This window comes from Ursus arctos, unplaced genomic scaffold (assembly GCF_023065955.2).
Source record: "Ursus arctos isolate Adak ecotype North America unplaced genomic scaffold, UrsArc2.0 scaffold_7, whole genome shotgun sequence".
In the NCBI taxonomy this organism is placed as follows: Eukaryota; Metazoa; Chordata; class Mammalia; order Carnivora; family Ursidae; genus Ursus; species Ursus arctos.
In genome coordinates, this window is record NW_026623089.1 from 27,351,133 (window position 1) to 27,378,343 (window position 27,211).

Here is a 27,211-nt window from a genome sequence, read left to right on the forward strand (position 1 = left end):
GACGCCCCTGAGTTGAGGGATAATGCCAAAAAAGGTTAAGAAACATTGAACTAGATCTTTGTAATTTTGCTAGTCTGTGCTAAGCTCTCCTGCCTAATGATAGGAATGCAAGTCCTAGCCATAAAATCTGACACAAAATATGGTGGCTGTTGTATTGTTCTATCAGGATGCTGTCTTCTAAGAGCTTCAATGACATGTAGTTGGAGATGCAACTTTATCGTGTGCTTTTCCCTGTCAGTTCCTATGACTGGGTTCAGATGCTCTAGGACCCATATTTGGCATTAGGGTAAACACTGTGGCATAATGGAAAGATATAAACATTGGAGTTAGACTAACTGGATTCAAATACCAGTTCTGCCACTTACTGGTTTTGTGACTTTGGGCACTTCCTTGTTGGTAGAACAAAGAGAATAATACTTATGGAAATTACATATATAAATAATCTAACACAATCACTGATAGTAATTATCTTAGTGTTACCTAGTGGAATTTCAAAATACTTACTTGGTGCTCCAGACTGGTTATAAAAAATACCTTTCAAGAAAGAAGCAAATCTGAAAGGGATACATATTATATGATTCTTACTGTATGACACTTTGAGAAAGGCAAAACTATGGAGATACTAAAAGGATCAGTGGCTGCCATGGATCTGCAAGGGGAGGGAGATGAATAGGTGGCGTGCAGAGAATTTTTAAGACAGTGAAACAACTCTATATGACAATATTATGGTAGATACAAGTCATTATACATTTGTCCAAGCCCATATAATGTACAACACCTAATGTAAAGTATGGACTTATTAATGTGTCAATGTAGGCTCATCGATTATAGTAAACGTGCCACTCTGGTGGGGAATTTTGAATATGGGGAAGGCTGTCCCTACGTAGAGGCAAGGGTATACGGGAAATCTCTATACCTTCCATTCAATTCTGCTTTGAACCTAAAACTGCTCTAAAAAGCAAGGTCTATCTGGTTTGTAGTTGGCTTCACATATAGGGATAATATAATTTGAACAGCATGATGTAAGTTAAGGCATTTTCTCTGGAAGACCTCAGTTAATCACTACAACCACCACCATTATCATTGTTATTAACAGCACACACACCAACCTTTTATTGAATAAAAGCACTACACTGTGTACCTTATCTTATTGACTTTGCACAGTGATTCTAGGATACTGGTTCTGTTATCACTTCCATTTTGTAAATCAGGGAAGTTTTGGATATGTCAAATAGCTTGCCCAAGGCCACACAGCAAGTAAGTGGCAGAAGCAGGAATCCAATTCCTAACTCAAGTTTTGAGGCTTTTAACTAGAGTCTTCTACAGCCTCTCTGCACCAAATGTGTTACACATTAATCTATTAACACCTGTCAACATCTTAGCAAGGATAACTACGTGTCCTACCTTAGTAAAAGCATAATTTTGAATTCTACTGGCTGATTACTTTTTTCTTTTTATTGCTGTATTTTTTTAATGATATAAAAACATTAAAGAACATTTTGAAATATAATTCACCTACAGTTTACCACCACAACACCAAAGATATCGTCACTTATTATCAGCCCTTATCCATATATTTATATATTTTACCTATTTGTATCATATGGTTCTCTTTCTCTCTTTCTTTTTCTTTCTTTCTTTCTTTCTTTCTTTCTTTCTTTCTTTCTTTCTTTCTTTCTTTCTTTCTTTCTTTCCTTCTTTCTTCTTAAGATTTTACCTATTCATTTCAGAGAGAGAGTGAGAGAGGCTGAGCAGGGAGGGAGGGGCAGAAGCAGATTCCCCTGCTGAGCAGGGAGCTGCTCAGGACCTGAGCCAAAGGCAGCGGCTTAACCAACTCAACCAATCCAGGCGCCCCTCATATGGTTCCCTTTCACTTACAAATTATATCTGAAATATTTCCTCATGTTTGTAAGTAGGTTTTATATTTTCATTTTAATGACTACAGTCACATCACAATTAACTAAAGCATTTCTCTTGTTATTTAAATATTTGCCAACTGTAGGTAAATATATTTAGCTATACTTGCTAGCCATTTCTGTTAAAGTATTTCCTCGGGAATTTCCAGGAAGGGAGATGCTAGAACAAAAGATAGGAATACCTTCTTCGTATTTGCTTATGTGCTGTCATTTTGCCTTTGTAGGGGACCATACAAATTTATTATGCCACTAGTACTCTAAGATCATACCAATTTTGTCACAGTCTCGCCAACATTGGATATTCTCATTTTTAGTTTTTATTATTAAGTAGGCATAAAATGGTACAATTTGCCTTAATTTGTCTTTGATCACCAGTGAGGATAGATAATTTTCTCATGCTTTAATTTATTATGTAAATCTACTTTTGTGTAAATTGCTTAAACTGTTTTAAGAGGGACAAGGGAGGGGATGGGGGTGAGGCTTGGAGCATTAAACCCTAGGTGAGGGACCAACCACCAGGGGGCTCATTTCCAGAATTTGGGTTCCTGGGGGTAGGAAAAATAGCCTAACAGGCTCATAGACTATAGTGGTCAGCCACACTGACCACATTTCTTCTCCCTTATGCTTTATTCTAGGATCTGGGTGGAGCTAGATACCAGAGCTATTTGGAGTTTCATCAGCTAAAATAGAGCTATCGTTCTTATGCAGGCAATGTGGGTGAGCCATCTATCTTCCCACAGTAACCATATCAGTTGGGCAGCCTTTTCAACCTTACAAAGAGCTCGTATACCTATTATCTCATTTGATCCTGACAGCAGTCCTGTAAGGGATAGATATTATTTCCATTTCACAGATTAGTAAGCCGTTTTTATTGTCATTATGAATAGTCCAGGAATGATCAGTAATTCAGACTGGTCCCTGATGGGTGGAGTTGGTCCTATTCCTCCGCATAGAAAGCGCTGGAGAATGATCTTCCTGCCTCCACTCCTCCCCTCCCACCATCATGATAGTTATGAAAGGCCTTCCAGCTCTTTGTCTTCTTGGCAGGATTGCTGTAGCCTTTTGTTGATAGAGGAAACATTGAAGGTCTTTGTGTGGAAACAATGGTTGTTTGTTTTAGGAGACAGTATTATTATCTCAAAGGTGCACCTGGGACTGGCCCTGTTTAGGAGCGGTTCTAAGACAGGACAAGGCTGGATCTGGTCACCATGCAGTTGGGGAGGAGGGCAGAGACCCTCAGCCTTTGGGGACTTGTGTCTACACACGAACAAATGTCAGCTGGATGCTCTTTGTTCATCACTGGTTGTAAGGAAATGCCTACCTCTTTTCACTTTGCCGTTTTTGAATGGATGTCAAGGTTCTGTCCGTAGATTGGTGGAATCTTATATTAATAGGAGAGGCTGAAGTAAATTTGGAGGCTAGGAAGATGTCTTTCTTTTTTTCTTTATTGAGGTATAACTGGTATACAACATTGTATTCATTTTAGGTATAAAACATAATGATTTAATATATGTATATATTGGGAAATGATCACAATTAGTTTAGTTAACATTCGTCACTATACGTAGTTACTATTTTTTCTTGTGATGAGAATTTTTAAGATTTAGTCTCTCAGCAACCTTCAAATATACAATACAATATTGTTAACTGTAGTCACCATGCTGTACACGACATCACCATGCTGGACTGGTTTATCTTAAAATTGGAATTTTGTACCTTTTGACCTCACCAATTTCACTTCTCCCCTCACACCTTTATGTCTGGCAACTACCAATATGTTCTCTGTATCTATGAGTTTGATGGGTTTTGTTTTTGCTTTAGATTCCACATATACGTGACATACAGTATCTGTCTTTGACTTATTTCACTTAGTATAAAGTCCTTAATGTCCATCCATGTTGTTGCAAATAGCAGCATTTCCTTTTTTGGTGGATGAATAATATTCCTCGTAGGTATGTACCACATTTTTTTTTTTTATCCATTCATTTGTCAACAGACACTTAGGTTGTTTTCATGTCTTGGCTATTGTAAATAATGCTGCAATGAACATAGGGGTGCAGATACCTTTTTTGAGATAGTGATATCATTTTCTTTAGATAAATACCCAGAAATGAAATTGCTGGTTCATATGGTAATTCTGTTTTTAATTATTTGAGGAACCTCCATAGAAGATGTCTTTCTTGACCAAGCATTCCTAGAATTGACAAGGAAAGGAACAGAAATTTGGAGGTTCAGAAAATGTCTGCGGGTGAGCTCCTATACCCTATGTGACTGTAATGATGGCAGAAGATAATTGGTCACATAGAACCATGACATTAGTGAAGGTGCAATGGTGATAGAGCATGGGACCTGGAATTAGATGACATGGTTCAAATGATGGTGCAACCAGTTACTAGCCATCGCCTTTTGCAAGCTAGATCAAGATACTCAAACCTCTGGAAGTCCTGATTTCCTTATATATTGAATGATGATAATGACTGCCTTTGTGAGATTGGTGGAAAATAAGTAAGTACAAATAGTACAGTGCCTGGCATATAGTGGGCTTTCAATAAATATCAGTTTTCATTCCACATCAAGGTATAAATTAGGAAAATATTGAAATGTAAAGTTTAACCCACTGGAAGCCTGAGATCTGAGAAAGCATCAGAATAATGCTTATTGAGATCAGAAAGACTAGGGCCTCTAGAAGCAGTTGCCAGGGATCAAGACCGGCCATGGGATCATGATTTCATGCTTTTCTTAGCATACTCAGCTACCCGTGGCCCATCCAGACACAGTGAATTACAAAGTCCTTCTAGTACTAGAGTGAGGTCATCTGAGTCAGCTCAACCTAAATAATAGGGATTTGGGTCCCACCAGCAGACTTTGGCCTATATTTGCTGTAGCGGAATTCCCTGGTGCCCCAGAATTATGAGGGCCTGGATCACTGTTACAAGATGGGTGAGCCTGGACATATCCTGTTGTCCAATGCTAGGTGACAACCTGTCATGTAGTTTTCCCCCATGTGGGGCTGTCGTTGGTCTCTAGGAATACTATAGTACATTTAAATGCCAGTTCTTGGAATCAGGGAAGGAATTTTTACCTATAACTATGCTTTGATAAAGTACAGGAGAGCAGGCAGCAGTAGCTGATAAAATCCAGATATTCTAAATTTTTGTAGATGAGATCAGTCTGGGGCTCTGCTGGTGTGAGTAGCCAGAGAAAGAACATGTAGTTAGCATTCATAAAGAGTCTGAGTATTGACTCTGCCTCTTGCCAGCTAAATGGCCCTGAGCAGATCATATAAAGTTGAATTTCATGATTCATCGTGTTAAAAATAAAACCACAGGCCCAAACGGTGTCACTTAGGTTAAGGTCCCATGTCAGTAAATCCAGACTTAATACCTAAGCTAATTGCAGTTTCAACCCCCCAAAAATGTAACCTTTAATCAGTCAACATGGGAATTTCTTGGCCGGCACTAGGATATTTATGGATAGACTCCTTCCATTCCCCATAGAAGGGCTACCTTGCCAAAAACAGTGGCTTCTTTGCTGATAATTTCCTTTTTTCCACTCCCTCTGTACCTTTAAAAACCTTTCCTTTTCTGTAGCCCTTTGGAGCTCGCCTCTACTTGCTAGATGGGATGCTGCCTGATTCGTGGTTTAACTAATAAAACCAATTAGATCTTTAAAATTTACTTGATTGAATTGTGACGTTTAACATTAGGAAAACTGCTCACGGGCAAGGTCAGACCATACCTGATAAGCTACTGAGAGACATTGCATGGGAGAACATTGCATTTGAAAACTATGGAACATGGGACTCAGGTAAGGGGTTATAATAATACTGATAACTATCTCTTTATGCTATTAGGTGGTGACTGCAGTAAACCTAGGATTTTAAGTTGAGGCAGATCATTAGGCCTGTGTGGAGGTTTTAGTCACAGATACAAGGCAAAGGGCAGTGTTCTCCAAGGTGTGCTCAGTATGGGGCTTCCCGAGACCCTTTCCCTTACCGTCATATTTGTGAGAGGTCATGTTTTCTTCAGATACTTCAACCAAAACTGCATATAGCAGCAGACTGAATTCTGAAGCAGATACGAGAATCCAGCAATCTTCTTTCAAGCTGGACATTAAACAGGCTTGCAAAAATGTTAAACGATCCCATTTTCTCACTGAATTTATTTATTGTTTTAGGAAATAGTTGTTTTTCATAAAAATATGTTGTTTGTTTATGTATATGGGGTTTGTTATCATTATTTTTAAATGAATCATTATTATAAATATCTAAATTTTTCCTCACTTTTAATTTCTATAAGGTAATTATTGTTAGCTATAACCCAAATAAAACCTTTTTGGAGTTCCTAATAATTTTTAAGAGTGAGCTGCCGCGCTCTGGATGCTGGCCGGGACGGGGGCGGGGGGGGGGGGGGGGGGGGCTTGCTCCAGGATGGTGGCAAGATGTCGAAGGACAAAATGTTCAGAGAGACCGGAACTCTTGTGGGTCTCAGAAGCAGGCAACCATTCAAGTCTGAGGAGACCCAAAGTCATTGCCATTTGCTTGTGTTTTTTGTTTTGTTTTATTTTAACATTATTGGCTCTCACCCTGGAGAAGGCAGGGCTGGGAATAAGAGCCAACTAAGGCCTCAGGCTATGAATATGCAAGAGCTTTGCCAGAGTCAGAGTTTGGAAGGGCCAGTATGAAAGGAAAATATAGAGCAGTGTTTCTCTTCGTTTCATTACAAAAGAATTCTACCCTTCCCCCCAAACCATGGGAATATCCTTATCAAAAGTTTAACTAATACATAGTTCTTGTTAAAAAAAAAAGTAAAATATTATGGAAAATGTTAAAGGCCACTATTATTAAACACTATTCATTGTTTGGTGTATATCCTTTCAGCCATTTTCTGGGCACATATAAATATGTTTGAATTTTAGTGAAATGCATTGGGTTTATAATCCTCTAGTGAATGCTCTGAGGATTTAACCCTTCCCTCATTTCTAAGTTGCAATTTTCTTCTGCCTACTTTCCATCTTAAGAAACATGAGGCATTTGGAATTCAATTTTAAATGACCTAATAGCATGAATTAGAATGTGTGGGTGGAAGAAGGAATTGCCCAAGAAGGACAGCAGCAACAAGAGGATTTCTTAATAGGGAACTTGTACTAAGCAAAGGAAAAAGGGTTTCGTATATTCAGTAAATGGTTTTAACTGAGAGATCTGTGATTATATTTGACTTTTTTTTTCTTTTTTTTAAAGATTTTATGTATTTATTCAACAGAGATAGAGACAGCCAGCGAGAGAGGGAACACAAGCAGGGGGAGTGGGAGAGGAAGAAGCAGGCTCATAGCGGAGGAGCCTAATGTGGGGCTTGATCCCATAACGCCGGGATCACGCCCTGAGCCGAAGGCAGACGCTTAACCGCTGTGCCACCCAGGCGCCCCTATATTTGACTTTTCTTAACATAGAAATTTTGTGTTGTCAGTTTGTTGACTTCAGCTCTTTTTCCCTAATTCCTAGAAAAATTCCTTTTCCAAAGTACCCATCTAATATGGATGTAATCACATGAAATGCTTCCGTTAGGATATTGTTTTAGCTGTAGTAACAGTGCTTAAATAAGATAATTTATTTCTCTCTCTCATAACAATCTGAGTTGTATAAGAAGCCGTATACAGGGGCATGTGGGTGGCTCAGTCAGTTAAGTGTCTGACTCGTGATTTCAGCTCAGGTCATGATCTTCGGGTCATGAGATTGAGCCCCAGGTTGGGCTCCGTGCCAGGCGTTTTGAAGCCCTGGACTAATATGGGGCTCCACAGTCATGTGGGGCCTAGACTGGCTTCTACCTCTTTGTGTTGTCATTCTCAACATGCGACTTCTACCCATGCTTCAGCTCCTGCTCTTACGTCCCTATTACAGCTCTCAGGAAGTAGGAAAGTAGAAAGGGAAAGAATATTCCTTCCTTTTAATGATAGGATCCAGAAGTTGTAAGTGGAAGCATACCACTCCACTCACACTCCATTGACCAGAACTTGTTCAAGTAGTCACCATAACTAGCTGCAAGGGAGGCTGGGTAATGTGGTAATTAGTTGGGCAGCCATGTGCCTCTGCATAAAATTACATGATCATGTAAGAAGGGGAGGGAAATGACTAGTAGTCTATGACAAATAGGGGGAGAAGAATTCTTGTCCATAGTTTGACATCGGAGTGGCAACAATTAATGGGAACCCAGAGAAACCAAGGCACTTATAACTTCCCTGACACAAAATCATCAGGGAGGCTGATGAGACCTGATTCTTTTCCACCAGGAGTGCATATTAAGGTGTTTTGCTAAGTTATTATGAAACTATTATCAGAGGCTGTTGGGGAGGCATAAGAAATGACAGTTTCAAGGCATTATATTTTATTTCACAAGGAAGAAGAATCATCTTGTAAGAGTAACCATAAAACTTCCCTCCCTCCCAGATTATAGGACCAAAGCCAAACTGGATCCAGTGAACTAAGAAATAGGTAGAGAGATGTTTCAGAGAGCTTCTCAGCAAACCAGGTGATAAGAGGGACTAGGAAGAGGCCTTCAGAGTAGCCACAGGGTAAATTTATAAAATCAATAAAGCCCAAGGAACTTCCAACTCTTCAACAAGTGGAAGATTGATGGAACAGTGGGAGTTCTGTCCATATAATGACTGTCAGGGCTGGGTTTGGGGGTAGAGGGAAGAGACCTCCAGATTTCCGGAGAAACATCCTCCATACTTTTCCTCACAGCTATCCAGCTTAGGAAGGAGCAATTGTCTTCTGAGTTTCAAAAACTTGAAGGCACAGAGTTTCCAATAAAGAAGTGGTATAGATACATAAAGGAATTATAATTACACACTTGCTGGCAGAACATCCAAGCTCTTCAAGGTTCTTTGTCAATTGACACTCTCCTGCCCAAGGAGAGTGCTGTTAGAAAATGACAGCTAAGTCCCATCACATAGAACAAGAAAGGAGCTCAGTAGCGTATGAGGCCTGTATGGCAATCACCCGGGAAAGTAGGCACACAAAGTAACTGTGGACTTCTCGTTCCTGCTCTGAGCTGGGAAGGTCTTCCAACAGGTCAAAAGAGAGGACAAGAATATTCAGTCTCTACTATAAACATTGGAATGGATAAAATTATTATCCAAGCTCATGATGATGATGATTAATAATAATTATTACTGCCATACATCTTTAATAATAATATATTTATGCCCCACCTATGTCTAAAAGGGACCTAAGCCAGCTTACATTAAAATCACAGACACAATAAAATATAGCCCATTAGAACTATAATAAAAAGACTTAGCAAAAAAGTGGGAAAAGACAGGGGAGGAAGATAACTTGTACCAGAAAATCTAAGGTATACAAAAGTACAGCAAATAAAAACAAAGACTGAGGTTCCTGGCAGCCAAAGCAAGAAGAAACATAAACAGTGCACAGTTCTCACTGGTGACTAAGAAAAAACACACAAATTAATAATGTCCAAATCCTGAGGTTTTTATGGGCTTATTGGAGACAATGTGTGCAAAGCCCAGTGCACAACCCTAGCTCTGGGGGGAGTTGGCTTTGTTGAATTTTATATGAGTCATGGAGTATCATAAGGGATAAAAGCAATATTCAAGACTGAGGCTACTTCTCTTTTGACTGTGTTTTATATCTGCCTCCATCAATATCCATATTAAATCCTCATTCTTAAAGCATTTTTAAGAGTAGGGATATATATATACACACACACACACACACACACACACTATACATACATATATACATATTTGTATATGTATGTATGTGTAAATGCATATATATACATTTATAAGTGCTTATAAACATACGTATGCACGTGTGTGTGTGTGTAAATTTTTATGGTATTCTAGAGACCTAGATTTACCCAGAAATAAAGCTTGGAGAGCCTTGAGGAATTAATGGTAGGTATGTTCCTAGAATATCAACATCAGTTGACTTGGTCAGCAAGCCCCCTCTAATATAGGGTAATAATGTACTTTAATGAATGTAGACTTTGGCACAAATATGCTAAAGTCATCGACTGCCCTCTAGAGACATTCGAACAGTAGCAGAAGATTTTCTAGCTCTATTTTCCTCAAGAATAATGCGATCTCTTTGAAAATGTCATGGTTTTCCCATAAGTAAGGACCATGTTGCAACGAAATAAAATGCAGTGAAAACTGGCTTAACCCATATGGGATTTATGGTCTAGATAATGGAAGTCCAAAGGAGGGCAAATCATCGGGGATGATCCATCCAGTGACTTAATGACATCACCCGAGCCCCGTCCGTTTGTTACTCAGTTCTGCCAGCTGTGCGATCAGTTTCATCGTGGGGCTGAATCCTCTGGGGCTTTCTCATTCATATCTACTATGAGAGAGAAAGTCCTAAAAGATTCCAGAACTCTCTCTTCATGACTCCTTGGTCTGAGATGGGTTACATGGTCATCCCTCAAGGTGCAATGGCACCAAGGGAGGGACATCTGTGAATGAATTTAGGCCTAAGCTTCCCGTCCAAATCCTAGAGCCGGGGTTGAATTCAGCTTCTAGCCACATATGTGAGATGATCCACAGAGGTGTGATATCATCACAAATAAAATCATGGTATTAACTAGGAGAGGATCTTAAGGAAGCAGTCACGAAGTCCGGTACAGTATCCAGCACCTGGAAATTTCAACCTATGACTTGGAAATAAATAGGTGGACAGATTTTTAAAAATAATTTTAATATTTCTATATTGTATTATTACTACAGCATTACTTGAACTCCATGGGAATGAAAAGAAACAAAACCCACCGATTATACTACTCGTTATTCGTTAGAAAGTCAATTTTTCCTTCAAGTTTTTACATAACTAGTATTTTTGTAATATATTTTATTGTCATGATAGCACAGAAACAATTTTGCATTCTGTGTTTACTTCCATTTCAATGGCTGTGTAATACTCCATTAAGTGGCTCAATGATATCATAGTCTACTTCGATATTGCCTCTTTGTAGGACATTTAAGTTGTTCACAATCTTTTGATACTATGAACAACCCAGGTAACATTTTTGGGCATGTGAGTTTTTCCTCCTCTGGGACTCACCTATTGCAGAGTGTGACTCTTGATACAGATTTGTATACAATTATCTGTTTATACCTGAATGAAGGAATTTGGAGCTTCCTTTAAGATGGTGATGTTTCGAGTTTATCAAATGCTTTTTGCAATTCACCTCCTAACTCAGATATTAGACTCTCCAAAAAGAGTTTTCTTATAAGGGTGCCTTACAAACTTGTGTAATGCTAAACATTTGGCTTGATTTTTGGCAGGAGAGTCAGAGTCCCTAATCAGAAGGATTTGAGTGGTAGAGAATATGGTAGAGTAATGTATGGTGGCTAAATTCATGGTCTTTGGAGTAAGACAGACCTGAGTTTGAACGCAAGTTCTACTTACTTGCTATGTGACCTTTGGACAAATTACTTAATAGCATAAAATGCAGATGGTAGTTCCTACTTTATGAGGTTTTTATGGGCTTATTGGAGACAATGTGTACAAAGCCCAGTGCACAATATGTGTCTGTGATGTCAGTTACTGTTATTTTTCAGCAACTGTGAATTCGATCTGAGGCCAGCGTTAAAAGGCATGATGTAATCTATGCAAGAGAACTTAATTTCTGTCCAAGAGAAAAAAATCAGACACTCCGTGCTGGATTGTGAGACCAACACATGGTCTCTGAATCTTCTTGATAGTGTTCCAACGCAGTCATTATCCAATGTCTGAAAACTTCCTGCAATGAGGCCCTCACTATATTAAAAAGGTAGTAATGTACTGACATACGGACCTTCCACATACTGACTCAAATTCTGATTCCTTCCAGTTCCCACCCATTTCCTGGTCTAGTGTTGCTTTTTGAAACAGAGCAATTCCACTCCTTCACTGGACCTTAAAGGAAGGAACCAGGGAAGCCCCTGGCAGGAGCCCTCTCCGTGTGATCCTCTGCAGACAGTCCTTGCTGACACCGTCAGAGATGAAACGGGTGTTTGCGAGTGGTCCATTTCATAATTTGAGAGCACTGGTGGTCAGGAAATTCTGCCTTTGATGGAGTTTATATTGTCGCTCCTATAACTTCTACTCCTTGGATACAGCTTAGTCCCAGGAGCAGAACAGAATTAGTTTACTGTGGGGGCAGATGGATTTGCCTTTGAATCCTGGCTCCTTGGGCAGGTTTCTTCAGCTGTTTGAGACTGGAAAATAGGGACGATAATAATATCACCTAATATATTTATAGTGCTGTTGTAGGATTAAATGAAATAGGCATGTCAAGCACTTAGCATAAGGCATATAATAGATGTTGTGAGGTAATAAATGGCTACTCTGGTCTATTCGTTCTCCTGACATGGAGAAGGATGATGGTAGAATGGATATGCTGAGTCCCTGTCAGATTCAGAAAGCTCTGAACTGGGTGTTTCACTTAGACAAGCTGGTTCTTCATGGTAAAGTCAAATGATTTACCGGAATGGAAATGCTTGGGGGAAAGAAGACAATAGGAACGATCAACAAGTTGTTTTCAATCTTTTTCTCCTACAATATGCTGGAAGGATGTGGTCCACTCCTATGACTGCCGGTGACCCCACAGGGCAATAGATTCGGTGATTTTCCCTCAGAGTGAGGAGGTGGTGTTCTAAGACGTCTGTGTAGTTTGTAAAAGCTTTCCTATCCCTTTCTATCTCAGAAGGAAGGTTCTGAGACCCTCTTGGGAAAGATGTTATTTCTTCTTCCTCACTCCCAGGTTTGAGAATCATGAAAACAGGCACTGGGAAACACCTGCCTTCTTGACTACTCTATAAAAGACAAGTGGGATTATGTAGCAACAGGTCAAGGCAGTGGTTGTAGTGTGGTCCCAGAACCAGTGGCATCAACATTACATGAGAATGTATTGGAAACGAACATTACTGAGCCCCATGCTATAGCAGTCTGTGTTTTAATAAGCCTTCCAAGTAATTCTGATGCGGTCAGAATTGCAGTCACCATATCATATTATGATGGGGAGAGACATAGGAGCTGAAATCATCACTCCATGTAGCAATCCTGGGCTTCCTCTGCCCTGCTTTTGGGTTCAGATTGCAGTAACCTCTAAGCCTGGTACTCACCTCATGTTCTGGATGGTTGACATATTAGGAGGATTGAGCTGTGCCATCAACATTTCTATCATCACATTGTATAAGCATTACTGGCCAACTGTACTTGCTCCCTAACCCAGCTAAGGACTGGCTTTGTTTCTCTTACCTAGGACTATGAATTTGTTGCTTTCTTTGGACTGTGGAACATTCCAGCCTCCTTCCAACATCTACGAAATAGGAATTATCCTTGACTATTTTGAGGACTTTGCTGCCATGTGTCAAATATGGAGTCATAACACTTTGTTTTGTTTGAAAATTATTCATTTATTTCATTTTATTCTTTTTGTGGGTTTTTCCCCCATGTTTGATTCAGCCCAACAAACACTCATTGAGAAAGTATTAAACCAGGCACTTTGCTAAATGTATGAAACATAGTTCTTGTCCCCAGAGGAGCATATAATGGGGTGACTAGAACTAGTTGTTAAGCACCCACTGTGTTCAATGCATTCTAAAGACATCATCTTTCATCTTCATGAAATTACAAGAAAGATATTGTATACCCCCATTTAGTGATGAGGAATCTGGGACTCAGAGCCCAAGTCTATATCACAAGTGACAGAGCTAGGATTTGAACCTAGGTCAGTCTAGCTCCAGAGCTCATGCTCATTCTACAACAATAAATTCATTCTGAGTGCATACATGAGCAGGGTAGGTCAGCATACTATGAAAAGCTTCTATTCTGTATAATTCGATTTTAAATGTTAAAGATGTACTAAAAAAAGTTCATTCTGGGACATCTTTCTCAATAGAAGTTTTTAAGGATAGAAACCAATGACCCAGTAAGGTGTTTCACACATGTTAGACTTTGAGTAATGTTTGTTTAATGAATATAAAATGTGTCTTCAGAATAATCAGGTTGGTAGACTGATAATATGTTCTACCGAGTATCAATTTGGGGTATGAGAAATAGTAATTTGAATTTCATAGAGGTGGGGGGGCTAAGCACCGCTCATCTCTTGAGACAAAGTAGAAAATTTGCTGAAATAAGAATTAACAAGGAAGAGAAGGTATTTGGGTGGAGGGAAGGTATTGAATAGGTACTACACAAGGCATAAACCTTAATTCAGAAGGTTTTAAAATAGTTTCTTGGTCTTTTCTGTTTGCATGTACTTCGATTAAAAAGTTACAAAGAATACTGAATTTCTGAGTGTCAGTGGGCATTTGACCAGGTGAAATAATTTTTCTCAAAATACAAATCTTTACTATCTTGGGTAATAATCAAAGATGTTATGCCTCCATAATGGTTGACAACCAGTTCAGAGTAAGTTAACTCTGAGTAGTAATTTATAATTGGAGAATTGGAGGAGAAAAAGATACAGCAAGGGGTACCACCTAGTGGCCATCCAGAAGCTGTAACGATTTAATCAGCCTTTGGGATCAGGAAAAATTCAGCACACTGACCATCCTTCTAACTCTGTGGTGGGCTCTTAGAAGACAGAAGCTTGGGGCGCTTGGGTCGCTCAGTCGTTAAGCGTTAAGCGTCTGCCTTTGGCTCCAGTCATGATCCCAGGGTCCTGCGTTGGGCTCCCTGCTCAGTGGGAAGCCTGCTTCTCCCTCTCCTACTCCCCCTGCTTGTGTTCCCTCTCTCGCTATGTCTCTCTCTGTCAAATAAATAAAATCTTTGAAAAAAAAAAAAAAGAAGACAGAGCTTGACTTCCAATCCATTTTCTAGATCTGGAAAAGTTGAGTATGAGCCCTTCAGGTACTAAGGGCAGGTAATCACAGATTTGAATCAGAGAGAAAGTTGTTTCTTGGACTTAATAGAGTGGAATCGGGAAATGTGAAATCATAATGCTTCCTTCTTTGCCGATTTCCCCTGGAAAAGTGTGATGTTGCTTGTGTCTGATCTACAACCACTCACCAGTCCCTCTTTCCTACGGGACTATGGATGAGACCCAGGGGTGGTAGGAGAAAATGTGACCCAAAATTTGAAAAGGAAAAATCTTTTTTTTTTTTAAGATTTTGTTTATCACAGCGCACATACGAGAGAGAGAGAGAGAGAGAGAGAGAGAGAGGGAGAGAGAGGGAGTGCACGCACGCGTGCCAGCAGGGGCAGGGGGAGAGGGAGAAGCAGACTCTCCACTGAGTGGGGAGCCCAATGCGGAACTCGATCCCAGGACCCTGGGATCATGACCTGAGCCGAAGGCAGACACACCAACTTACTGAGCCACCCAGGCGTCCCTGAAAAGGAAAATTCTTAAAGAGAATTGCTTACAAGAGACTGACAAATCCTACTTTAATTTTTTTTGATGTAATTCCAGACTTACAGAAAAGCTGCAAGAATAATAAAAAGAATTCTTATATATATTTCACCCAGATTTCCCAAATATGTACATTTTACCATGCTTGCATTTCTTTTATTGTTCTCTTTCCCAATCTCTTTCTCTCTTCACACACATGCACGTGCGCACACACACACGCACGTGCGCACACACACACACACACACACACACTATTTGAGAATAAATTGCAGACATAATGCCCTGTTGCTCCTAAATACTTTAATATGTAACTCTAAAAACAAGGACATTCTCTTACTATAGTCAGGAAATTATCATTGATTCAATACTATCATCTAATGAACAAACCTTATTACAATTTCATCAATTATTCCACTAATAAACTTTATAGTAAAAGAAAAAAAATTATTACCCAGGATTTAATCCTAACTAAATGCACATATTACATTTAGTTTTTATGTTTCTTCAGTCTTTTTAAATCCAGAACAATTCTTTAGTCTTTCTTTATCTTGCGTGACTTGGCTAAAAAATTAAGTAACAATATCATAATACTAACAAATTATAAACTATAGAAAAAACAAGAATTGGGGCGCCTGGGTGGCTCAGTCGTTAAGCGTCTGCCTTCGGCTCAGGGCGTGATCCTGGCGTTCTGGGATCGAGCACCGCATCAGGCTCCTCCGCTGGGAGGCTGCTTCTTCCTCTCCCACTCCCCCTGCTTGTGTTCCCTCTCTCGCTGGCTGTCTTTCTCTGTCAAATGAAGAAATAAAATCTTTTAAAAAAAAAAAAAGAAAAAAGAAAAAACAAGAATCCATGAGTTCGTGCTGATATATATAAATGACTAAACTAAATGAGGAAGAAGGAAAAGTTCCCTAAGGAGAATGCTAACTAACAAATGCAGAAGGAATGATGGAATGAGAAAATCACAACTTGACAATCATGGTCGTAATAATCAGGCAAAAGTCATTAATGGGTATTAAACTAGTAGGTGAAAGATTGATGAGTAATAGAACGTTTCAAAGTATTTCCCCCCACAAAATACATATTAATTACAAAGAGAAAAAATAACTTTACATTGAAGAAAGCTGGCAGACACTGCCTTATCAAGAGATGAAAGTTAACATCACTAGTAATGATACAATTAGACAATGTGGCCTCCTGATAGGAAGCTCTGAGCAGGACACACAGCACTTTTTGGCGATTCTTTGCCAAATGTATAACCTGAATTTAAACACAAGGAAACATCAAGCAAATCTAAATTGAGGGACGATCTATAAAATAAATGGCTTATATTCTTCAAATACTGCTGTTTAACTAGAAAACTTATAGCTTCCCTTGACAGCCCTACTTTAGATTGGGTGTATGGGTTAGCGTGGTTAAGGAAGAGTCAGTTCTTCAGGGCAAAGGTCAGGTCTTTTTTTTTGATCTGGGGATGCTGAGTTTCCTTCCCCCAGGAGACAACTGTGCTCATCAGGATGCCCTGGGGCCAGAGGTGTCATGCCTACCTCCTACTCCCACTGCTGTGGAGTCACTGACTCCAAGTCCAGGAGACCACATCTCCATTGCAAGGTGTTTGGCCAGGGCCTTGGAGTACTCCAGAATTCGGAGGTACTTTGCCAAGGGCATAGATAGAGGACAAATGAAATGAAGCACTGCCCGATGCAGAAGGTGGAGATATCTTGGTTCTGGGGAATAAGAACTAGGAAGTTAAGCTGGTTTAGGAAGAGAAAAGTGAATTTTCAGAATAGCAATATCAAGAGACAGCTTCTGAGTGGCGTTCAGTCTTTCTGAGGTAAGTTGAGAGGAGAGGAGGAGACCTTGTGGCCTAATATATTCCCTGGTTTCCCCAAAGTCCTATTAGCCTCCCCAGCCAAATCTAGGAGAGGGTAGGTCCATCCAATGGGATCCCATCTAGGTAGCATCTCTGGCCCCAGGGCATATGGGCTTTCCTGTCTCCTCTGGAGAGTGGAAATGGGAAACAATGAGCAGGACACAGTCTCTTGGATTGGTTTCTAGTGACCTACGGAATGACAAGCTCCAGTGCCTATTATTACACCAAAGTGATGTCTGAGCTCTTCTTACATACCTCATCAGATACTGGAGTCTCCTTCCAGGCCATCAGCAGCATGGCGGACTTCTGGGATGTGAGTATGAGATCCCCTCTACCTCTCCCCTCTCCTTTTCAATGGCCTGAAGCATAAAGCCACAGGCCGGGGCTCAGGAATGTCAGAGAGTAGACCAGGCCATATCCAGAGACCAGGTCATTCCGGGACCAGGATGAGTCAAAGGGTCAAGCAACAATCAATGGGTTAGACTAGAGTTTAGGTGAAGGTAGATGAGAGACTGTGATGATGATCAGGGAGTCAACCCAGTAGTTAAACTAGTCTTGAGAGTCAGAGGAAAGGCTGAACTTCAAAATGCATTTTAAATAAAGAGTAGCACCACATCAGGTCAAGAACAGGTCAAGGTTTATGGGTCAGATGAGGAGTCCAACAAAAGCAGACTAGAGATAAGCTGAGGGGTCAAGGAGTGAAGGCAAAAGTCATTCCAAGAATAAAGGTCAGGATGAGGCAGAGTCAACCTCAACCCAGCTTGTGGTCTAGTTTGCCCAGGGCCCACTACTGGACAGTTTATATTGGACCAAATGGTACAACAACCAGAGCCTGGGCCACGGCTCCCACTCTTTCATCTATTATGAGAACCTGCTGCTGGGGGTTCCAAGGCTGCGGCAGCTGAGGGTCCGCAATGACTCCTGTGTGGTGCATGAGGACTTCCACGAGGACATTTTGAGCTGCTACAACGTCTACTCTCCAGACAAGGAAGAGCAACTCCCCTTTGGGCCTCTCAATGGCACAGCGTGAGTGAGTCCCCCCACCAATGCTGCCGGGCTTGCTTCTCTGAGCCTGACACCGTCCTGAGGTTTGGGAACCATTTCCACTTAGTCTTGAAGAGCCTTGGGGGAGCAGAGGGTGGGGGGCATCTCTCTGAGTGCCATCTGTGACTATTCGGATATCTTGGTTTGGGTCACTCAGGAACAGAGAAGGTACATTAGCGAACAGAGCCATAGCCTCTAGACTCGTTTCCACATACAGATCGCAGTCACATTTGCCCTACTCTGGAGGCAGTCCTGCCAGAGAAAGCATCCTTTTTTGTCCAGATGTTTGTAGGGGTATGGAGAATGGATGAAACCCTGATGTTGCCACACAAGTCGTAATTGGAAGAGTGAGACCCTTGGACCTGATAGGGGAAACAGCAAGGGTTGAGGATGAATGAAGAATTAGGAAAGAAAGGGGAAAAGGATGGATAGGATATGAAGGAAGGGGAAGGAAGGAAGGAAGGAAGGAAGGAAGGAAGGAAGGAAGGAAGGGCCTGAGGAGGAAATTTGTGGACAGAACAGAGAATCGGGATGGTAAAACAGCCAGGTGCACAACAAGAGCAGAAAGGGTCTTTTCTGGATTGTTTCCCTAGTGGGGACTACTCAGTCTGGGGTCAAAAGTGGGGCATGGGTTTGTCATCCACAGTTTTGGGAGACATCATGAGAAATCAGGAGCTTTATATTTGAGTTTCAGTTCAGCAACTAACTAGCTGGATTATCTCAGACATCTCTGAGTCTTAGGTTCTTCATCTTCAAATGTGGATAATATTGACCCTCCTTTCTCACATAGTTGTTAATATCAAACAAGATAATATATATGAAATATATATTACATGTGATATGTATATATAATATATATGACATTGTAAAGCCCAGGCAATCATAAAGTGTTCTCACTGCCTTGGGAGATCAGCTTTTGGACGGGCTCAGACCTCTCTGCTCAGATGGCTTCTTCTGTGACAGGTGGACATACCATTCACAGGATGAGCTTGGGGGCTCCTCTCACTGGGGCCGGTTGACAAGCTACAGTGGAGGTGGCTACTATCTGGACCTTCCGGGATCTCGACAGGCCAGTGCAGAAGCACTCCAGGACCTTCAGGAGGGCCTATGGCTAGACAGGGGCACTCGGGTGGTCTTCATTGACTTCTCAGTCTACAATGCCAACATCAATCTTTTCTGTGTTTTGAGGTGGGTCCCCTTTCCCTTCTTCCCTTCTTCCCTTCATCCATGGTTCCTGGTTCCCTTCTCTGCTTGAGACCCTTCCTTAAACTTATACCCTATGGTGGGGGTGTGGAGGAGAGGGGATAGGAAGAACTATTCCAGTCCAGGCTTCACCAGATATCTCCCCCTCTTTCCACAGACTGGTGGTGGAGTTTCCAGCTACAGGAGGTGCCATTCCATCCTGGCAAATCCGCACGGTTAAGCTGATCCGCTATGTCAGCAACTGGGACTTCTTTATCATTGGCTGTGAAATCATCTTCTGCATCTTCATCTTCTACTATGTGGTAGAGGAGATCCTGGAGCTCCACATCCACCGGCTTCATTACCTCAGCAGCATCTGGAACATTCTGGACCTGGTGGTTATCTTGGTGAGGGACAGATATCTTGTACTTGGGATATATTAGGAGGAGGAAGGAGATCTACCCTGGGGTAGATCTTAGGGACTTAGGGACTCCAAGTTCTTCCTTTTGGAGTGTCCTCGCCTCTTTACGACTCAAATCACTGTGTTAAAGCTCGCAAAGCCAGAGGCTGGTGTTCCCCTGGATCAGCCCCTGGGAGCACCCTGTCTCCCACGTGCCCTCTCCCTCTGATCTGTGATCCAGGCATCGCCTTTCCTTTATGTACTCGCTATTTTTTCCTCTTCTGTCTTTTGCCTTTATGACCTGTCCCTTTGAAACTCCTACCTTCTCTCTTCTCTTCTATTAAAATATTCCACCTCTTCATCTTCTTCCTATTAACAGGACACATTAATTTCTTGACCAAGGCTAGGAAGTGGTAGGAGAAATAAAATTACTTGGCTCCAATTCTCTGTGATCCTTTACAATCTACATATTTACCACTGGCTCCAAAGCCTTCTCCTTGGGATTTAAGACATTCCCCCAATCATCCTATTCAGTTTCATTTGAACCTGAAATAGTCAACAACTCAGAAGGCAAGGATTTTTCCTCCCCACCTGACTTACCTACCCCAGCTCTCCCCTAGGACCTTACATTAAACTTCCTTTGAGATCCTGACTTCTCTAACACCTCTGACCCCTGTGATGACAGCTCTCCATTGTGGCTGTGGGCTTCCACATATTCCGAACCCTTGAGGTGAATCGGCTGATGGGGAAGCTCCTGCAGCAGCCAAACATGTATGCCGACTTTGAGTTCCTCGCCTTCTGGCAGACACAGTACAACAACATGAATGCTGTGAACCTCTTCTTTGCCTGGATCAAGGTATGTTGGGACCTCTCATCCTCAGCAACACCTGAGGGCACTCATTCTCCCTTCCTCGGTCCTTGTCTCATTTTCCTTGTCTGGTTTGGCAACTCTGGCGACATCCACAGGCCCCTGGAGTGGACTATTCAAAGCTTTTCTCTTTTCTTCCTTCACTGCTTGGTTCAACATGGCCCTTCCAGATATTCAAGTACATCAGCTTCAACAAAACCATGACTCAGCTCTCCTCCACGCTGGCTCGCTGTGCCAAAGACATCCTGGGCTTCGCCGTCATGTTCTTCATTGTTTTCTTCGCCTATGCACAACTCGGCTACCTGCTTTTTGGAACCCAAGTGGAAAACTTTAGCACTTTCATCAAGTGCATGTGTGTGTCCTGCTCCCTTCACTCCTCCCTGGCCCCTCGCCCTCCAGCTCTGTGGGTGTGTGTATCCTTGGGGAAGCTTGGTGTATGTGTGCAGGTGTGTCTGTGGTTAGAGCATCTGTGTGAGAATCTCCAGAAGCTCTGTTGTGTATGCTAAAGTATCTCTGTGCCTCGCTCTGTCTCTGTCAGGTTGGAAGTTCAGTGAGAGGTCTGTCTGAGTTCACCAAAGAGCAGTAGTTAGGAAAGTGGGTTGGGGGTGTGAACAGGGTGCAGGGTTATGATTAGGCTCCAGATGAAGCCTAGACCCTGGTCTCTCAGTTTCACTCAGTTCCGGATCATCCTTGGGGACTTTGACTACAACGCTATTGACAATGCCAACCGCGTCCTGGGACCTGCCTACTTTGTCACCTATGTCTTCTTTGTCTTCTTCGTGCTCCTGGTGAGGGTCCCTCTGAGAGGTGGGAATTGGGAGCCTGAGGGGTGGAGACATAAAGGACCCGAGGGTGAGGTTTTGCCCCCCACCATGTTCTGTACTCAAGATTAAGATGGGTGTCTCAAATCATGGGTGGAGAATGAGGTGTGGGTCTGGGTCTCCTGAAAGCTGGCTAATGTGCTCAATATTGCCAGCACAGCCAGGCGATTTGCAGAGTATAAGGGAATCTGCAGGCTCCTTCAGTAAAATGAAACCTCTATTCTCCAAGGATGGAAAGGGAGAGAAAAGTGCCCCATGAAGAGAAGTGGTTGAATCTAGAAGCTTCTATATCTATTCTCTCCTTCCTCTAGGAATCTCTGGCTATTTCTATCACTATCACTTTATAGTCTCTCTTTCTCTCTGCCAACTATGAAAGATCTGGGTTTAATATTTATTACGAAAGCCAGCAGGTTTCTTTATTTGATTATGGTTGGAAATAGATGGGTTAGATTGAGGTTATATGGTAAAGATAGCAAAACTGTACTCTCAGTGATTGGTCAGGCCTTATATGGAGGTGAACTCTTGCGTATGATGGGGTATCATTGTAGTCAGGTTGCTGCAAAGCAACTGAGTGAGGATAGCAGGTGGATGAGGGAGCTTGATCCATCCCTAACAGGACTGTGTGGAACGGGGGTCTGGGGACCCTGAGATGTGGGGGTTAGTGGGCTGCAGAGCTGCAATTGAAAGCATTGGCTCCTTTAGAACATGTGTCTGGGATATTAGTAGGGTTAGTGGGCTCAATACTGTTAGTGGGTCTGGGGGTGAAGGCCCAGGTCCCCACTTTTATCTCCAGAACATGTTCCTGGCCATTATCAATGACACATATTCAGAGGTCAAGGAAGAGCTGGCTGGACAGAAGGATGAGCTGCAAATTTCTGACCTCCTGAAACAGGTAACCACTCAGTCTCCTTGAACCACACATCTGCATCAGGGTCCAGGTCCAAGGCTCTGTGCCCTGGTCTGTTCCTGACTGGTATAGGGCCCAGTGCCCACCCTTGTGTGGCTTTGACTTACCAAAGGGGGCAAGGGATGATGAGAAGCCTGTGGGAACTGGTACCTGTTTCCTTTTCTCTTCCAGGGCTACAACAAGACCCTACTGAGGCTGCGTTTGAGGAAGGAACGGGTTTCAGATGTACAGAAGGTCCTGCAGGGTGGGGAGCAGGAGATCCAATTTGAGGATTTCACCAACACCTTGAGGGAGTGAGCAACCAGAGATCCAACCTTCTCTGATATTGGTCTATAAGTCCTTGGCACTCAACCAAATACCCTTTACCTAAAAAACTGTGATGTTGGCTTATGGGCCTCTGACCTTGGCTTTTGGCCTTTGACTTTGGCCTATAGATCTCTGATTCTGATATTCAGAATTGTGCCCTTGGTTTAAAGGTCTCTAACCATGTTCTAGAACATCCTGGACTTTACTGAACAACTCTTATGACTAATGTAATCATTACACACATTCCTCACTCTCACAAAACTCTGTAGCTGTTTCTGTGTCCCCCCATAAACACTGGCCTATTCTGTTAGCCTCCCCGTTTCCCAGTTAAACGTATGAACAGACACTGAACAAATACATTGTGAACACCAGTTGTGAGCCAGGCATTGAATAGGACACACAATTAAATGAGACAAAGTCTTTGTCCTGCAGCAGCTCATACACATGAAAGCAAATAAACTGAATCACAGAACAAGTTCAACAAAGAAGTGACTAGAAGAGAGGGAGCACAAAGTAAAGAGGGTATTGAATTCTATTTTTGAGCTTAAGGGAAGGCTTCCTGGAAGAGGTGATGTATGACTATCTACAGGAGGAGAATAGCCTACATGTAGACAAGCAGGGGAAGTCCATTCCAAGAAGAGATGAAAGCATGTACAAAGGCATAGAGGTGTTAAGTTGAGCAACATGTATAGGAACAATAAGCAGCTAAGCATTGCTAAGGTATCAAATAAAAGTGGGGCATAGCCGGAGATGGGACTGGAGGAATGAACAAGGGCTACATTGGGAAAGGCCTTGAATATCACCAATCTATCCAAAGAATAGGGTGCCCAGGAGGGATTTTAAACAGAGAAGGGGTGTATTTAGGCCTGCACTTTAGAAAGATTAATTACTCTAGTTGCATTTTAGAGGATGGATTTCAGGGGTAGGGAGTGAAGGGGAAGCCAGTGGGTTGGGAGTGGGGGATGGATTATCTAGAGGCAAAGAGATTTTGCAATAATTCCTATAGAACATCAGGAAGGCCTGAACCTAGTCTGCAGACTAAGAGAGGGAACACACAGGTCAAAACAATTTCTTGGGGGTAAAGTTGCTAGAACCTGGAGATCCTGGCTTTCCCACGTGGTCCCATTCTTTCCCAGAAAGCAAGGGTCAGAGAGTCTGGAAAAAACATGGGGAGTCCATAACTGAGAGATCACAGCCACAGCAGGTCAGGAGTCATTTCATCATACTGTTTTCCTCAGACTTGGGCACGCAGAGCATGAAATCACTGAGCTCACAGCCGCCTTCACCAGGTTTGATCAAGACGGGAATCACATCCTGGACCAGAAAGAGCAGGAACAAATGCAACAGGACCTGGAGGAGAAGAGGGTGAGCCCAGCTGGTTGGTGGAGAGGCAGTGAAAGAAAACCACTCACTCTTCTCTCCCTGCCAACACACCCAGAACACAAATCCAAACTGCAAATCCTTCAATAGATGAGTAGGAAAGAACTCTCTAGAATAGTGGTTCTCAAACTGCTGCACATTAGAATACCCTGGTGGGGTGGGGGTGAGGAGTCAAATAATCCTGATACTCAGGTCACATACTCTAGACAGAATCTCTCGGGGAGTGAGAGACCCAGACATCAGTACTTTAAAAAACTCCCCAGGTGATTCCAAGGTTGAGAACCACTGCTCTAAAACACAGTCTTAGGGGGAAAGAATCAATTACCTGAGAATCCCTGACAATTCTTTCTGAGGACTTGCCTTCTCCTTGGGACTTTCAAACCTAGATCCTTAGCTGCCCTTGCTGTGCCTGTTTCATCCCTGTCCAGTGTTGACCCAAAAACCAAGGACAGACAGGAGGGAAAGTGGCAGGAATTCTGGTACTGTTCTTCCTTTCCCAGACTGAATTGGCTTCTAGTGAGGGTCTCATTAATCAAGGCTTCCAAGAGCTCATGTTTTGTTTCTGTGGGGGGTGATTCCCTCCCAGAGGTTGGTCCAGCTTTGTGTCCAGCACCACCACACTGATCCTATTATCTCTAGAGTTTGAGAGGGAAGGGGAATTGCATGAACTGGAGCCCAAGGGCCTGTTCTGGGAAGCCCATGAGAACAGGTGATGAAAGAGGAACTGATTAATTCCCAGAGTCATCTTCTCCTCTCTGACTTCCTGATCAGGTGGCCCTCAACGCAGAGATTGAGGACTTGGGCCAGTCCATTGTGAGTAGCCCACCAGGCGAGTCGGGTCCAGAGGCTACCAGAGCAGGTGGCTGGGTTTCAGGAGAAGAATTCTACACGTATGTGCAGCCAGGAGCCCAGGACTGAGTGTGTTTGTAATGTCCTACCCTGAGCCTTTCCCCCCAAACTTCTAATTTTCCATCCTAGACCAGGGAGAACCTCTACCCCCCTTTAATTCTCCCTACAAGGCTGGGCCTTACCTTCCTTGCACCCATCCAGACACAGACCATAATGGCTCCCCTGCCCCTATAGACGCTTAGCCCCACAGACGCATATTTCTGCTCCCTCGATCTCTCTCAAATCCTGCAGACTCACAAGGAGAGTCCTTCAGTTGGAGACTGTCCTGGAAGGAGTCATGTCCCAGGTGGATGCCGTGGGCTCAAAGCTAAAGATGCTGGAGAGGAAGGGGCAGCTAGCTTCCTCCCCAGGCATGGTGAGTGGCCCTTCACCTGGTTCCTCTTGGTTCCCCACTTTTGAACTCTACCATCTTTTCTACTCAGTGGGTGGAGGCAAAACATTTTTGAAAGAGCCTGTTTTTAGGCTCCTGGGGCAATGTGTTCATAGCAGTCATTATTTGAGTGGAAGGAAAGGGGTGGAGGGAAGGCCTGAAGTTGGTTGCTCTGGCCTGAGGGCTGCCTGGCCTCCAGGAGACAGTCTGAGGTTGAAGAATCAAATCCAGATTTTCTAGATAAAAGCCACTTTGGAAAACAGTGTGGAGGTCCCTCAAAAAGCTAAAAATAGAGCTACCCTGTGACCCAGCAATTGCACTACTGGGTATTTACCCCAAAGATACGGATGTAGTGAAGAGAAGGACAATATGCACCCCAATGTTCATAGCAGCATTGTCCACAATAGCTAAATTGTGGAAGGAGCCGAGATGCCCTTCAACAGATGAATGGATAAAGAAGATGTGGTCCGTATATACAATGGAATATTACTCAGCCATCAGAAAAAACTATTACCCAACATTTGCAGCAACATGGATGGGACTGGAGGAGATAATGCTAAGTGAAATAAGTCAAGCAGAGAAAGACAATTATCATATGGTTTCACTCATTTATGGAACATAAGAAATAGCAGGGAGATCGGTAGGAGAAGGAAGGGAGGAATGAAGGGGGGGTAAACAGAAGGGGGAATGAACGACGAGAGACTATGGACTCTGGGAAAGAAATTGAGGGTTTCAGAGTGGAGGGAGGTGGGGGGATTGGGATAGGCCGGTGATGGGTATTAAGGAGAGCACATATTGCATGGAGCACTGGGTGTTATACGCAAACAATGAATCATGGAACACTACATCAAAAACTAAGGAGGTACTGTATGGTGACTAACATAACATAATTAAAAATTAAAAAAAAAAAGGAAATGGGACATAAACTCCTCCTTCAAATGACCCTTCCCTTTTTCTTCCAACAGGGGGATCAAGGCATTTGGGAGCACCTGCAGCCAATCCCAGCTGTGACTCCAGCCCCCTGGGGAGTCCAGGGTGGACAGGATTGTGGTGGGGGAGGGGCCGTAAAGCATCAGACAGCAGGCTCCTCTTTCGTTGCCTCCCCAGAGACCTCCTCGGGGCATGCCCTCCACTTCTAGGACAGCAGTTCCCTCCACTGCTGCTGCTGAGTACCACCCTGTGTTCGGCCTCTTGAACCAACGTTTCTACGTGTAGCTTGCATCATGCTTAGGCTTGTGACTCAGTGTTTCTGTGTATGTAGCCATGTAGCTCTGTGTAGCTCTTTGAGATAACATTTCCCATGGGGCCCCTCACTCCCCGTGCTCCCAGCTCTGCTGTGATGAAAAAAAAAAGTTAATAACAAACAGAGTAAAGGAAGGGAGGGTTAAGTTCCCTAGCACCTGGCATCTGGATAGCCACGATTTGTGAAAAAACTAGAAGCCAAGAGAGCAGCATTATCTAAATGTCTTCCTATTTGCCAGTGAATCTTATCCTTCGTGCATCCAGAGATCTGCTGCTAGCACCCATGGGATTCTTGTCTTCTCCATAGAGTTTCCAGGTGAAAGAGAAGGGGAAGCATTGGAGGAGAGGAGACTTTCTCATGTGTGGAGATTACAATGTTGCAGAGGCATTGGAGTGACCCCTCCATCCAGGGCAAAGACCATGAAGGCTCAGTTGAGGAGGCTACTCCTAACATTCCACTGAACACCGGGAACTGACAGGGCTGTAAACAGGGACATAGATGGAGCCTGAGGAGAATCAGACAAAGAAAAGTCTTCAGGATTCAGAGATCTTTGGAATCAAATGTGGTGGGCTCTGGCCCTATTCTTGCAAAGGACAATATGGGTTTCTCTGGTGACTAGCAATAAAAATCCTTAGAAAAA

The 27,211-nt window shown here is 42.7% G+C and overlaps 1 protein-coding gene across 3 annotated transcripts in view; it reads left to right on the plus strand.

The window, feature by feature from the left end:
- The window catches only part of PKD2L1 (polycystin 2 like 1, transient receptor potential cation channel), a 128,539-nt gene extending 101,328 nt beyond the window's left edge, over positions 1-27,211 (plus strand). For 2 of the 3 annotated variants that reach the window (XM_057308579.1, XM_057308578.1), the window contains 13 exons: positions 17,327-17,454; positions 17,914-18,167; positions 19,149-19,373; positions 19,546-19,774; positions 20,453-20,623; positions 20,806-20,987; positions 21,303-21,423; positions 22,250-22,348; positions 22,535-22,656; positions 23,908-24,034; positions 24,821-24,939; positions 25,190-25,313; positions 26,294-27,211. In XM_057308579.1, the coding sequence (XP_057164562.1) occupies positions 17,327-17,454; positions 17,914-18,167; positions 19,149-19,373; positions 19,546-19,774; positions 20,453-20,623; positions 20,806-20,987; positions 21,303-21,423; positions 22,250-22,348; positions 22,535-22,656; positions 23,908-24,034; positions 24,821-24,939; positions 25,190-25,313; positions 26,294-26,467 (2,075 nt within the window). In that variant the 3' untranslated portion in view covers positions 26,468-27,211. Of the gene's footprint in view, positions 1-4,023; positions 5,724-17,326; positions 17,455-17,913; positions 18,168-19,148; positions 19,374-19,545; positions 19,775-20,452; positions 20,624-20,805; positions 20,988-21,302; positions 21,424-22,249; positions 22,349-22,534; positions 22,657-23,907; positions 24,035-24,820; positions 24,940-25,189; positions 25,314-26,293 lie in introns of those variants that run through there. The other variant, XM_057308580.1, reaches the window with a different exon arrangement.